Raw genomic sequence first — 15,611 nt, forward strand, 5'->3', positions numbered from 1 at the left:
TTTAGCGGGCAAGTCCGAGCAATAGTAATAACATAAGAATGGCACGAAGAGTTTGTGCATCCTGATTATTTTGTTGCGATACTTCAGTCTTTCATCAGTTCAGCCAAGCAAGTCCCAAGTCTTAAAAACGGTGACTCAAGTCTGACAAGTCATGTGACTCGAGTCCCTCGCCTCCGTCCTTTGAATGTACATGTACATTTAGGCTTCTTAAAACTGTTTCTCATAAGGTTTTAGGTGTTTTTATACTCTTCCTTAGCCCTACTATATCCACGTGTGTGTTTTGAACGCAAAGTTTATTCATTGCAATTCCAGAAACTGTGATGGATCCTGCCCTGAAGTGTTTTAGTAGCGCAAACATGCAACAGGCAAAAAAGTACTGTTGAAGGAATGCAAAATGCCCACACAAATACAGTAAGATCACAGAAAAATCAATAACATTAAACAGCGGGAGTGTGCCAGCGCTAATTGAGTTGATGTTCAGCTGCTCAGGGCGAGGTATGCAAATGCTCTTCAAATGAGTTTTTTGACCTGGTCCCGGCGTCGAAGCGGCATAATGGTGTGTCACTAACACCACGCTGCCTGCACCGGAGGCTAATCTCAAACGCTAGTATACTATAACCAAGCAACCTACCAAAACGCAGAGTCTTCGCAGGTAGGCTGCAATGCTCACTTTCCCTGTACTGCAAATTATATTTCAGACGGCATAAATAATAACGGTCACTGCTGGATAAAACTGTTCAATGTGCAGAACAAAAACATGAAATTAAATCATTTGTCAACTCCGGAGCTGTGCCAAAGCTCTGTAAATTGAAGTGGCCACACTCCACGGCGCTACTTTGAATTGAACGGACATTTGCTTGGACACTTTTTGACAGAGCACAAATATGATTTGTAATCCAAACGCCATTCCGTCCGGCCCCACGAGATGACGGAAATTAATACGATTTTGGCAGCAAAATTATTCATCCTAGTAATTCATTGCGATAACCACACCATGGCTCCTGTTTTCAGTAAAAAGATGTTGGCTATGCACAAAGCCCACACTGTGTAAAGTTAAACGCGATGTGACGAATTACCACTACACCTACATTGTTTTGCTCAATGGCCATATTGCCAAATTTTACAAGTGCTTCTTCAGTGTTATTACCTCCCCCAAGCGCAAGTGCAGGGAGGGACTGGTTTTTATGAGAGTAGGTATTTTGTTTACAGTATTGCAGTCACTATAAACATTGTAGTTAGTGTGGAAATGAAGGCAACCAAAAAATGGGGTTAAAAATCAAGTTTCCAAGAAATATTGCCTGCAGACCAATTGTGTGTGTGAACCCCTCTCTTTATTCAGTCAACAGCAAACCAGAGCTAATTTACTTAATGTGGCCGTTTTCCAGCCTACATACATGCGGCAAAGATATGTATGTCAGTACTGTACTTTGGATTTAAAGGTGCTCAGTACTGCTTCTTACTTCAGATATTCCTCTTATGTCTTTAGGTAGTTGGTTCTGGATTTGGTTTTATACTATGCAAGGCTAATGATTTGATCATGTGACCTATCACGGTAAAAAAACACAACCTGGTTTTTCGGGGTTAAAACGGTAATTTAATTTGAAGCAGCTTTAAAATATAAATTGACATTTATGGCAACAATGTTGGTTAGCACAACAAAGCAAGCAAATCATGCGCTCCCAAAACAATTTGCTGAGTTGTTTTTTACTTATATCTTAAATTGGGCGACTAAACAAGGAACAATTAGTTCTCTAAAGTCTTATTTCTGTGTTGTGAAATGCTGGAAAGCTAATTTTCACAAGAGCAAAACTGAAAATATTTTGTTGAAATGCCCAACTTAAAATTCTATCAAAGTTTGCAGCCTTGACATTTTGAGTTCATGGAACTTTGTTTTTTACAGTGCAATTTGTGTCTCCCATGTAGTTCAGTTGGATAAAAGCCATGTCAGTGAACACCAAGTCAAACACTTGTAATCAGATCCCCTTCCTGGTAGTGCTTCCCACAGTCAACTCTCATGCAGCCAGAGTGGGATTGATTCCAAATCATTGAACATCGGTGTGAAGGGTTGTCTGTCTCTATGCCTGCGCTGTGATTGGCAACCAATCCAAGGTGCAGTCAACCATGGAAATATCATCCATCCATTTTGTACAGTGCTTGTTATCATTAGGGTCATGGGTAAACTGGCGACAATCCCAGTTGACTTTCGGGGAGAGGTGCGGTACACAGCAGACTACTTCCAAGTCGATAGTGGGGAACATTTAGACTAGTAACCAATCACGCTCGTACTCACGCCTACAGGATCGATAATTCCAGTCATGCGAGCTGTCAACTGTGACGTGAACGGAATGCTGACAAAGAAGTTCCCTGACGGATGAACAAAAAACAAAACGGAAGTAAATATGAAACAAAATTTCTCCTACCTGATGTCGAGTTTTTGTATAAAAGCGAGGAGTATCACTAAATGGTTTAGGACCTCAGTACATGAAAGAAAATTCCGATTGAATATAAACCCAGTAGGGCTCTGAGGTCCGCAGACTCGGGTCAATTCGTGGAGCCCAGAGATCAAAGCAAACATGGTAAAGATCAATGAAGTCTCACGGTAGCTTTTCATGTTATAACCATGTAAATAGTAGCTCCATTCAAGCCGGTTTACTCTGAGCTGCCTACCATGTTTGTCCTAGCTGGGTCAGGAGGTTAAACAGCTAGCAAACTGTTAGATTTTTTTTCCCCTCATAAAACTGTCGCAGATAAAGTCATCGGAGGACTGACGTTTTTCTTTCTTCTCTGGCAGCATCCTTAACCGAGCCAGTGAAGCGACAATCGGCGTAATCCAGTCAATCCGAAAGCGCAGCAGGTGCAGCACCATCGGACACCCGACTCTCTCATCCTTAGATTTAAAAGGCAGATTTTGTTATGACTTTTCAGATGTGAAGTTTTTAATCAGTGTGCACTGGCGAGAGCGTGAAGCTACCCTAACATGTTTCCCGGCGTTGGTCTCACTGGAGCCGAAGCGCTAGCGGGGGCTCCCTCTCGGACTGCAGTGCAGCAATGAGCGTATCATGATGAAAGGGCTCAGAGGTTTTTACCGAGCTGTCAAGCTGCGTCGCAATCCGAGCGGAAAAGCCTCAGACGTGGCGACGCTTTAAGCCCATGTTTAGTCAACACAGAGATGAGTCTGTTTAAGTGATCACAGAGACTCTTACAACGATATTGCCATTACTCCTGCGCAATATACTGTAAATCTTTTCTTAAAACTCAACTATGGACGTTTCTGAGTGGTATATGACCAAAATACTAAGACATTTTGTAATTTGCTGTGATTTAGACTTTCATTTTGAATGAGATACGCGGTCCTGTCTCAAGCAAATGAGTTACTGCTCACCCCAGGGTTGGCGGTTTGTTGAGCACCAAACGTAAAAAAAAAAACAAGCGCAAACTGAAGCGCACATGAGCCCTGATAAGGACAGTTATAATTTTTTTTTTTTTTTTTTTTAAAGAGGTACTGTTGAACTTGTGGATGGAATAAGTGCTGTAGAAAAGTATTTTCCCCTTGCCTATTAGTAATTTTTATGTTGCATATTTACTAGCGGGTACATTTAAATGTTTGAGATCATCAAAACAATTTCAATATCGCACAAAGATAAGCAAATGAAATCTAAAATGCTGTTTTTAAATAAAATCCAAGCCCATCTGGCCGTTTGTGAACAAATACGGTAATTGCCGCCCGAACCTCATAACTGGTTGTGCCACCCTTGGCGCCAATCACTTAAATCAAGTGTTTGCGCTAACTAGTGATGAGTCGGTCGTTCGGATCGCTGTGGGTGAATTTTGGCCTACTCACCCTCAAAGAAAGGTTATTGGAGGGTTACTGTCCAATCAAGTTCATATACTACTACATATCAGTTGGATTGCAGACTGGTCTTTCATCTGGCCACTACAAAACTTTTTTTTATTATTATTATTTTCCAACCCCAAGACATTCAGAGGTGGACTGGCTGGTATATTTCCGGTTCACCCTCCGTATACCCCTAGAGTAATTGAGCTTGAGTGCACGAGCATGGTTGCACATTTGCCCGCAGAATTTTCTGGTAGACAGAGGAATTCATTGTTCCATTCATCACAGCAAGTGGTCCAGGTCCAGAAGTAGCAAAGTAGCCCCAGAGCAAATACACCATGTTTGACAGTTGGCATGATGATCTTTTTTTTTTTTAATCAAATGCTGTGCTATTTTTACGACCGATGTAACGGGGGTGCAAACCTTCTAAAAAGTTCAACTTTTGTCCTGTTGGTTTACAGAATATTTAACATAGGGCCAGATTGTTAGGGATTGTTTGGTCTTCAATAAAAAAAATAAGAATAAAATCATCGCAGTGCTGTTTATACAGAACAGAACAAACTCAGCACTTTGCCCCTTTCACTGTTTATATTAATGATGTCCTTTACCCAGATCCAGATTAGATTAAATGGACAACAAACATGACCCAACAATAATGAAAATAAATTGAATGTGGTTTACCCTCGTGTTGTGCGTTCCCTTTGAAGACCAAAATGTTCATGTACATGTGAAAAATTATTAGACCACCTTTGTTGCTTCAGTTTCTTGTTCATTTTTAAATTCTTGGTACAACTAAAGGTACATTTGTTTGCTGGTTCAATATACTTAATTTATCATTTAGTAAATTAGAAAAAAAAAAAGAACAAAGCTAGGAGAATTTAATACATCATCAGCCTTTTAAAAAAAAGCCTAATTTTGTTTTTCAGGCTTTTTTGCAAACTTTAAAATGCCCTTTGCCAATTTTGTTCCTCTTCAAAAAACAAACAGATTAAAACTTCATTTAACCGGCAGAGGTAATGAATCAATAGAACAATCAACAAGCATAATCTTAAAAAAAAAGAAAAAAAAGAAAAAAAAAAGCTTGTCCTTTATCTTTTTGAATTTTGGACCATAGTCACGCACAAGCGATTGCCGCTATTATGTTTCCTTAACGATCTGTAGCATTCTTATTTATGTGAGTGAGGATAATACTGACAACACAAAGTGTCAAACTATTAACCTGTGTCATTTATATTACAGTTATTCTTGGTTTTACACCCTGTCTGTCTTTTTATGGAACACCAATTAGCCGAAGGTCACTCGCACCTTCCCGCTCCGTCACAGAACAATGTGACAAGTTAGTCGGCGGAGTTATAGACCTTACGACTCGACTGAGTGCTTAATTGAGAAGGAGTCAAATAACTCATTGTCAAGGCGTACAAAGCCAGCGCCGCGTCACACAAAAGGGCCCGCCGCCGCTTTTGTCGAGTGCCTTGTTTTGTTTTCCGCGACGTGTCACCCGTGGCGAGCATCCCGACGATTCCGGCGCGCTGCAGGAGATTTCCTTTCCAGTTTGTCGCCTGCCTGAATGAATGCCGCCGCCCGAGCGTCTCCCACCTCGACGCCGTTTAATCAAGATCGCATCTAATCCGTGCCTAATTCTCTGCTGTGTTAACATGACTAAGCACTAAAGGAATTTGATCTCGAGTGTCAAGGAGAGCACCTAATCTCAAGAAACACACTGTAACACCTTCCCAAAGAGGGTTAGACATACTGATAATTGGGCAGAAATTCATTTTTAGCCACTTCCGATCAAAGTCATCAAAGTTCCTTTTGTCGGATGTCGCTGTGAATTTATCCCTCCGGATAAACGCTTAACCGGTGGCGTGGGGTGTGCTAAGAGTGATTTTTTCCTCCCTGACCTGATCGAAATATGGTCACAATCGCAATTCCTTACGTGTGTGGTCAACCCTGACTTGAGTGTTGTGTTACAAGCTCAAATGACGAGGGGCATTCTTCTAAAGCAATACATGAACTCCTGACACACTTGCGGTTCACTAATCACAAATTCACCAATTTCTCTTTTGGATGTGTGAGGATTCCGCAAGATTCCGTAAAAGCCCCGTCTAAATAGGAAAGTAGTACAGTAAATGGTGTCAATAAAGTGCGTTGTAAGGACACTGAGAGACAAGCTTTATATGTTGGGGAGGGGTTAAGTTTAGCCCGGGTAGTTACAGAGAGTCTTCACCGCATGTGAAAGCGCACTTCAGGTGCATGTATTCAGAAAGTCATTTATTTCTTAAGGGTGATGTAAGATATGCTTGAAATGAGAACTGTTTGAAAATTGAAACAATTATCCATCGTTATAAGTTCATATGTACCAGTGGATGAAACATTGAAGCTTGTGGTAAAAATATATGCAAGCGGCGTACGTACCACGCCGGTACATTCAAATGAATGGGAGCGAGCCCCGCCTTTGAATATATCATAATTTTTTTCATCTTTATTCCTGCCCATGTCCTCTTCCTGTAGTAACCTGTTTCTTCCTTGACTGACACTCCATCTTTTAATGGATTAAAAAAAGGTGACACGGTACAACATATTGTCTGAGGATCCTCAGAATGCGCTACGGGCTCACAAAGTTCACATCTCAGGGAGTCTGGGGTGGTTGGCTCCAGCTCAACCACGGCGCGACCCTTATTCGGACAAGCGCTCGAGAAAACGGGTGGAATGATATATACAGTCGTTTATCTGAAGAATTTCACAGTTCTTCGACAAATCATTTAGGGTGACTCAGGCTCTTTTTGATAAACAAAAACATGCTGGAATATAGAATTAGATAGGGAGATGTTTTATTCTTGGCAGAAGTTTCGCAGATGCGATCATATTTTAGCACGTTGGGGTGCCAACACTTGCTAATTAGTGTTGAAAACCAAATGCAGAAGGGCTGCTGGGAATGTTCTTATTACCTGTCAGCCAAGTTCATTACTTCGGAGGAATTACCAAAAAACGTCGTCCGGGGGGGAAGCAAATTTACCACCAATTTAATGGTGTAATCTAATTGGGTGAATTCACCTGAAGAATGTTTGATTAAAGCTGATGGATGGATGGATGGATAGATAGCATGCCATCAAATTTGGGTTGTCATTTAAAACAGGGAATGTGAGGTTCCTTCGCGACCGCTTTAATTTTGTGCTTTTCTCCCACGAAGGCGCTAAAAAAAATTTAAAAAAAAAAAAAAAAAAAAAAAAAAAAAAAAAATCATAAACCATTTAGCCTGCATTCCTGCAGAGCTGATTTCCCCCCACTCTCACATTCCCAAATTATGTATGAAAATTTACAATGACAAAGTGAACTAGAGGCAAAGCAGTGAAAGTGCTTTATGCGCCTTTTTTTTCTCCCCCTAACTGATGTATTACTGGAGATTGGAATGACTGAGCTCTACAGATTCATTACATTGAGCATCATTCTGCTCACACAAGCGAGCTGCATGGTAATAAAGCACCCCATCACCCAAGGTTGACTACTGAAAGCCTCCCAACAAATATGATAATAATTGACCACACTCACGACAACAAAGGCCATACAATGATATCCTTCCATGTATTGTGCTCCACAAGTCGCAGAACGGTGGGTTTTTAAAATTTTATTTGGATACGGCTCTCGATTTGCATTCATTGCTCTGTCACACAAATCCCGCGTGCTCATGAATAGTGAAAAGCGCCGCTTGTCATTCTGCAAGAAGGGAAGGAGCTTTGGGTGGTCCGTTCATCGTCGTGTTGCTTCCAACTGTCAGATAAAAACTAAATTGAAATAATCGATCCCATCTTTTTGCACTTAGTCACACTAGACGGAGATGCGGCGCGCGCGGCGGAGGAGCTGATGCTCACAGATAAGCACACAACTCTCAGTTTTCACTTGAAAACACCTATCAACACAAATTGCATCATAGCAGCTAGCTGCATCCGCTAGAGCAGGGGTCACCAACTCCGGTCCTCGAGGGCACCTGTCCTGCAGGTTTTCCATCCCTCCCTGCTTTAACACACCTGTTAAAATGATCAGGATCGTTATCGGGCTTCTCAAGAGCTTGCTGATGAGCTGATCATTTGGACAGGCGTGCAGGACAGGTGCCCCCGAGGACCGGAGTTGGTGACCCCTGCGTTAGAGTCATTATTATCTTGAGGAATTATTACAGTGAGGAATTACTTGTAATATGGATTAAAGTCTCATTTCAGTTCGCATGTTGTATCATCAGGGTTCGACGTTAACGGTGGCCCGCTGGCCGTCGCTGTTTTGGGCCACTGCCTACCATCTGGCCACAAAGTCACCGCCGAAATTTGGCCCAAAAGTTCTCTTTTGGATTTGGACCGAAGTATTTTCGCGGCTGAAACAGGATGTGATGAAGCAAGAAACAAACGTGACCGGCGCATGCGCGACTGGGGTTAGACTCATGTAGCTAGCTTAGCCAGCTTCTTGGTTCTTTGTCAACAACGACAATGGAAAAAGCAGTTTTAATCTGTGAAGAAAATGCATTTAGTTTAAACTTCATATATTGGATTGGTGGCACGGTGGATGACATCTACTCCACATTTCTGAGCTGTTAAGCTCAATTCAAATGCAAGTTCTGGCCTTCCGGTGTGAAATTCTCCAATGCTTGAGTGGATTTTCTCCTGGCACTCCGGTTTACTTCTGCACTCTAAAAATGTGCATGCTATGTTAATTGAAGATTGCAAATTGTCCTTAGGTGCGAATGTGAGTAAAAATGCAATCATGACACCATTAGATGTAATGAGACAACTTTAAGAAAAAAATGTTTGTTCCACCAACCAAAAATGCTCTCCATTAAGTAAAATCCTTCAGGTTAAACTGAAAGGATCATTTAGATTAAGTAATTAAACCAATGTAATCAATATATTTCAATCCACTTGAAATAATTAGTGCGCTTCACATCCCAAAATGAGTTGACATGAAGTTAACGATTTAAGGTTACACTAAATGAATTATTTACATCAGTCCAAGATCAAAGATTGGTTGTGGTGGATTATGTCAATTATTTTTTTTTTTGGTCCAACTTCACCCAATGTTTCATTTTCCAGCGTACATTCTGATGTAGAAGTGGAGTAAGGCTGAAAACTCAGTTTATAGGTTATAAGATGTTCACCCAAGTTATCTTCATGTTTTAGACTTACTTTCTGGCAAGTAAGCGCTTGCCCGCGAGGCGATTGCGCATTCTGTGTAAATTGAAGGAAAACAACAAAAAACATGATCTTGACCTCCTTTCTTTCCACTTCTATTTTTCTGCAGGCGGTTGTGGTTTGGCCTGAGTAATCGTGCCGCAAGGACAGCGAGCTCCGTGGCTACTCTCGACTGCTTGCGGATGAGGATCCTAATTTGACGCTGTTGTAAGGGAAGGGAAAAGCTGATTATGTTGTCTTAAATGAACCTTGTATGTTTGGATTCCAAAGCGCTATCAATACTTTAAGCCAGCAACTCATTATGTTCCCTTTCAGTTTTTTTTTTTTTATACTTCGCCAAGAGTAGCTTACGAGTTGATGAAAAGATATTTCCACGTGAGGCGCTGCCTGGGTTCATTATACGCTACATCACCTGTGGGTTCCCCTGCACCGAAACAATAATAAGATAAAGCTCATTAGCACTCGCGATGGCACTCCTCTAAACTTGCGATGGCTTCCAAAGCAGCGTTGCCGAGTCTCAGCGCGACAGCGGGGTGTGTCCGTGTGCGGCCTTGCCAATCAGAGTTCACGCACGGCCATTTGCCTTTTAGCCAAGGAAAGGTCGGGTCCGCAGAGCCGCCATAATGAGTGTGGGGAAACTAGAATGTGGAGCGTCTGAAAATACGTAAGACACTATTGGGACACACTTGTCTTTCATGGTGCCACAGATGATCCAATTAGGCTCTGATTTGTCTCTTCGTCTGGATGTTAATAAGCGCCGCCTATGCTATGCTGTTGTTGTTGTTGTTTAACAGCGCCGCCCGACATGCCAGATGGTTTGTTTCTCAAATACATCTGGGAAAGAGACTGCAAAAAATGTAGCGCACTGGAAAAGGGTTGGAACTTTCAGAAGTAACTTATCGGGCGACCGTTCTTTGAGTCATATTCATGGGTGAAATTGCCTGAATTTGATATCACGATAGTTTTGTAATAGTTTCAAAATAGAATGTCCTGGCTGATGTTTTTATCAGCTTTTCCCAGTGTATAAATAGGAAACACGTTCTTGACGACATTTTGTCCTCTACAACCACTTCAGCTAAGCAAGGTGGTGGTAGTTCCATAGTGCGGTTACCAACTGAGCTTGTTCCCTTGCTGACAAAAGCAACAAGATGAATTTGCAAATATTTCTGTCAATATTATTTACTTATCTATTCAGCCAAATTAAAACACTGGAGGGAGATTGACAGTGCAGCTAGACAATGAACTGAAGCATAATGGCCACGGCAATCACCTGACCTGAATCCGATCGAGTATGCATTTCACCCGATGAAGACAAAAGTGAGGGAAATATGCCCCAAGCAACAACAAGCAGAACTGAACTGAAGACGGGGTTGAAATTCAGCACCTGCTAATGTCTATGTGATGCCGACTTCGGGCTGAAATCGACTGCAAAGGATGTGCAACCAAGTATTGTGAAAAATTGACATACGATTGCAAATCTATCTCATTACTTTTGTTCCCTTAAAAAGTGGGAGTCATATTAATTCCTACACTATTGACCTGATTTGGACATAGATATGCTCTGCAGTTAAAGCGCATCTTGTTGGTTTCGTTTCAAAATCAATTATGAGGGTGTTTACGGCCAAAAAGACAAGAACTGCTTCGATATCCCAATATTTATAGACGAGCAGTAAACTGAGATCGATCCGGTTGGTCCTCATCCTATCATAACGAGAGGCGCTGAGCGTAGGTCCACTTAGTGAAGTTTGTTTTGATTGAGGCTAGAGGAATGGCACGGGTAGCCGCGCCTCTCTTTAGCGTGACATATACATCGTACTTGATAACATGCTTCATTTGAACAGATTTGTAGGGTCGCCCGTCTTTGTCGCAACGCCAACAACTATGCTTGTTTGCACCATATCATTTTACCGGTAACCAAAACCATTTCCTTAAGTTGGAAATATTTCCTCCTCACTAGCATCTTTCTTCTCCATGTTGTTTGCCAACAAGAGCTACAGAGGCAGTGGGTCTCCGCCCCCTTTGTCTTCCCGTAACGAGGGCCGCTTTCGTGTAACAAAGTCTTGAGAGAAAGTTTTGAAGTGCTAAAGAAAATTAAAGCGAATGAAACAGTTTCCATATCAAGCATGAATAAAATATCAATCGAATCGAGTTTCATCATATAGCGCGGAGCGCTACATGCCTCCTTCACTGGGTTCTGTGTTTAAAAAAAACAAACAAAGGAGGTGGCTTCTGTTGTGGCTCTGATGTGGGTTCTCTGTCTAATAAAGAGGCTTCTATCTCCTCAAAGAATGTTCAAAGGCCACAGTCATACATGATTTATATGTACCCATCGTTTCCATTGAGTAATAAGCATTACATTGTAAAATTCCATGATCAACATTTACGGGGATTATTACTGTGGAAGTGGACTGGTTGAGAGAAGAACACCAAATGCTGTATGTCCTCAGTTTCTGGCTCGTGTGCAAACTATTATATTAAATTCATCGGTGGCTTCCTCTAAACTGGCGCATCAGTGATGTAACCCATATGTGCCTTTCACACAATGCTTTTGCGTGTTGCCAATATTAGCGCGTTCTGATGCATCTTCCCGACATCAGATGTGTGGTCAAGTATAAAATAGCTAATAGCTCGGATAAGTGAGTCTCGGGCGCTCAATTTCACACCCTGTTCCCGGCTTTGATGATCAGCAATCCAATCAGATGAGCTGAATCTTACCGTAGTCGCTCTCGTAGAAGACGATGAACTTCTGCCAGTACAGTTCCGAGACGAGGGTAAGCAGGACATCACTGATGCGGACCGGTGGCCGGGCGGCCAGTGTGTAGCTCTCGCCGTCCGGGCTGGGGTTGAACTGGCAGGCGGTGCGCGGAACGCCGTCGCCGTTCCTCTGGATGAACAGGTGGGGGATGTGCATGGCATCCGTCAGGGACTGCAGGGCGCTGGCGGCGGCGCAGCCCGTGGAGGTGACCAACGCGAGGATCCCCTGGTTCATCAACTCGCATGCTGGACAGGAAGAAAATCCCACCAAAAAAAAACACATTTGATTTGTCAGTACAAGAGAGAAAAAAAAAACAAATGATGAGAACGTGTGTGATTTCATTCGTGTTGTAGTACTCAAAAATCAGTCTTGTTTTTGAGACTGACTCATGAGACAGACATAGGGGACTCAGGATTTATTCCTAACGTGAAAACTGAATGAGGACAGCGGTTCTGTATCTAGACTTCTCACTCCTTTTTTAAAAGAGAAAATGGATTTAAAGTAATTCATTGTCTTGTCGATTGTCCGTTTTGTTTTCAACTGTTATGTTTACTAAAACTGGCTGATTTTAAGCTCCTTAAAATAACACTTCAATGTTAACGCATTTCTACGACCATATCATGTAAAACGTAACCAGGTCTTGTTCTGGAGTCCTCTATATTCTGCACCCTCTGCTAATCGCACAACCTTGTGTAGCGTAACCCGCAATCCGCTAAATCCAACCTCTCTTCTTCCATTCAAAGTTGGAAAACAATACTTTCGGTTTTCCCTGTCTTGTGGTGCAATGATACAAAATTAGCCAAAGAGGCGGTTTCGACTAAAACAAGACTTAACGATGAGAAATGACAGCCAGATAAAATGAACATCACAACAAGGCACAGAGAACAGACAACCTTTTGAGTCGAAATCGTAAAGCCGCCAATTTAAAACACAATTTTGATTCATTATGCAACAAAGTGTTCTCATCTGGGCGTCAAAATGGAAGACAGGTCTTTGTGTGTCCCCACTGAGGATTACGGCTGAGCCCCACTTGAGCTGAGATCACATGAAGCAGAGGAGAAGGTTTCTGCTGATTTTGTAAAGTAATGTAAAGCAGCGTTGAGCGACTCAGAAGGAGGGCATTGCACTGATCCCAAAAACCAGACAGCTCCCAAAAAACCGAGCCAAATAGAGAGCTCACCAACATCTTCAAGTTTTGATTGACATGGTAAATGTATGTTAATGAGCCAAGATTAAAACTGCAAACGCATGTTTTGAGTGTCTGAGATGGTCTTATCGTCCCTACATTTGTATTTACATATGCAACTCTGACTCCTCATCCTCTTTGAGTGGATCAGGACGTCTGCTGGGAAAGGCGCCAACATATCTTTGAAAGATGAAAATGTCATCCTCAGCATTATTAATATGTCAGTATCTGACAAAAAAAAAAAAAACAACAACCTAAAATAACAAGTTTTGTCTGGCCTAGGGTAAATAATGTATTACTGTGAATAGAGTTGAAGGGCATGTTTGTCATCCGTTTTGAGCTGTTTGACAGTTCATCAGAAGCCTGAGAGGTTGATAAAGCAGTGCAATAGCATCATATCAAAACAGCTGTGTGACCGAATACACACATTAATAAAAATATTAAATCTTTGAATCATTTGCATCTTGCATACAGTTGTCGGTTCCGATGGTATCCAACAGTTGCCGGGCTTCCACCAATACACCAACAAATCTGCTCACTACTCTGCTAATTAATTGATTAGCTGACGCAGGGAAATGGAGTTTCTATCGACGATGCTATTAAACGTTGAAGGTTGGATATCAACTGGTGACCATGTACCTATCCTGATTTAACCTTGTCATGCAGTCCAACAAATCCGAAAACATGAGCATTTTCTACTTCACGATTTGGAAAAGGCATTTTCTATAGAGACGCATTTGATTCCAAAATTACAATCCAAGACACAACGTCTGACACTCAGACAAATTGCAGCGCAACAGTGGCGAGCATATTGCACAAAATGCCCTCCCGAAGCTTTTCATACTGCCCAATTATGTAGTCTGTTTGAATAATGTAACTATTTAGCACAAAAACATCAGCCAATTGACAGGTCACATTTGAAAAACTTCCTATAGCTACCAAGCCTGTGAAAAAGCCAAGAACCACTACAGAAACTACAAGTACAATGCCAGAAGAGGAAAATCAATAATGATGCTAGTAGATGAGAGAAGGAGGAGGTAAGAAAAATACTGACCACATACAACCGTATTAAGCGGCTACAAATCCCAATAGTGGGGGCCGCTATATAACAGTGAAGAAGAATGGAAAAGTAGGAGTGAGATTGAGTAAGGCTTGGAAGCGCTTTACATGAATGTTTGACAAAGGCACGTGACAATAAGATGTGCTAGTGTGAAGGGAGACTACGCAAAAAGGAGCAAAAAAGCAGGGTACTTAGCACAGACACTTCAGTGCAACAGTGACACAACGTTGTTTTTGGAAGGTATAAAACCCAAACAAAATCGACTTCATTTGACTACAGTTTAGGGCCCGGCTGATCTGGATTTGTTTTAGGCTGATTCTGACAACTGGCAGAATAAAATTCCGATAACCAATTCATTGGACAGATATGAATGAAAGATATGAATTACAAATTTATGTTTGGTTTGAAAGTAAACTTCAACTGAGAGTGACAATAAACAGATTGAACAGATTTCTAAACTCTACATGCCCGAACGACCTTTGATTTTGGAGGTTTATGTTGTAATATGTGTACAGATGACACTACTTTCTACCTAAAACTTATTATAGGTGAACAAGAACACCACTAACATATTTTTGTAAACAGTTTGTCCATTTTCAACAGCGCTTGTCCTGGTTAGGCTGGCAAGTGAGTTGGGGCCTATGCCAGCTGACTTTGGGGCGAGAGAAGGGCCACACCCCAGATGAGTTGTCAGCTAATCACAGAAAACATGTATGCAAACTACCTTTAATACTCATATTCATACTGACGGACAAGTAAGAGTCTTCAATGAAGAATTTGGGGATGTGGGAGGAAGCCGAAGCACCAGGAGAAAACCCAATCACGGGTAGAACGTTCAAACCCCAACCTCTGAACAGTTGAGGCAGATGTCTTAAACGGTGCCAACTTGCTTGAAAGCCACTGAACCTCAATTGTCAGAGCGTAAAGATTGTTGTCACGTCCAGACACAAAATGTATTTTCAATGTTCCTATTTTGGCATAATAAAGAACACACACACACACACTCAAGCCTGTCAGTCTGCTGACAGGAAGGAGGAGGGCTATGCAGCCATTGCCAAGGATGATAATGGTGGAATAATGACCCTTAAATGGTCCCTATGAGGTGGTCGGGATCCATCAATCATTCCCTGGAAGCTATCTGACACCTTTGTCACCACCATTATACATACATCTTAAAAATGGTTTCTTTGGACTACATCATTCTTACAGTATCTTCACACCACACCTTGTAATGTATTTTTATGCATCCGGACACTTTAACTTGACGGATGCTCAAATGAAAGCGCTGTTTCTTGAGACGGACGGATTGATCGAAGGATGATTTCGTGGATCAATGCTTAGCTGGATAGATGAATAAAGAGATGGATTTTTTTTTTTTTTAGATGGATATAAAGCAGGAGCCAGTAATCGCACTTTGATCAGCGCCAAGAAGCATCTCCATTGCAGATACGGCGACTGAACAAAAGCAAGTGAATTATCGTCCTTGGAGCACCTTGTCTCATTGCGCCAGTTCGTCAACGTCAGTCGTGCACACAAGAAAAGAAAAAGAAGATGTGATACAGACGCTAGGACAAAGGGAGACATTTCAATTTGATCCGACG

The 15,611-nt window shown here is 41.8% G+C and overlaps 1 protein-coding gene across 4 annotated transcripts in view; it reads right to left on the reverse strand.

Moving 5' to 3' along the window:
- grid1a (glutamate receptor, ionotropic, delta 1a) overlaps positions 1-15,611 on the reverse strand; it is a 287,874-nt gene that overhangs the window by 82,596 nt on the left and 189,667 nt on the right. For all 4 annotated transcript variants that reach the window (XM_086045122.1, XM_086045124.1, XM_086045125.1 and 1 more), the window contains one exon: positions 11,725-12,009. In XM_086045122.1, the coding sequence (XP_085901248.1) occupies positions 11,725-12,009 (285 nt within the window). The remainder of the gene's footprint in view (positions 1-11,724; positions 12,010-15,611) is intronic.

The sequence above is a fragment of the Filicampus tigris genome, chromosome 11, assembly GCF_054856515.1.
Source record: "Filicampus tigris isolate MCC_2025a chromosome 11, RoL_Ftig_1.0, whole genome shotgun sequence".
In the NCBI taxonomy this organism is placed as follows: domain Eukaryota; kingdom Metazoa; phylum Chordata; class Actinopteri; order Syngnathiformes; family Syngnathidae; genus Filicampus; species Filicampus tigris.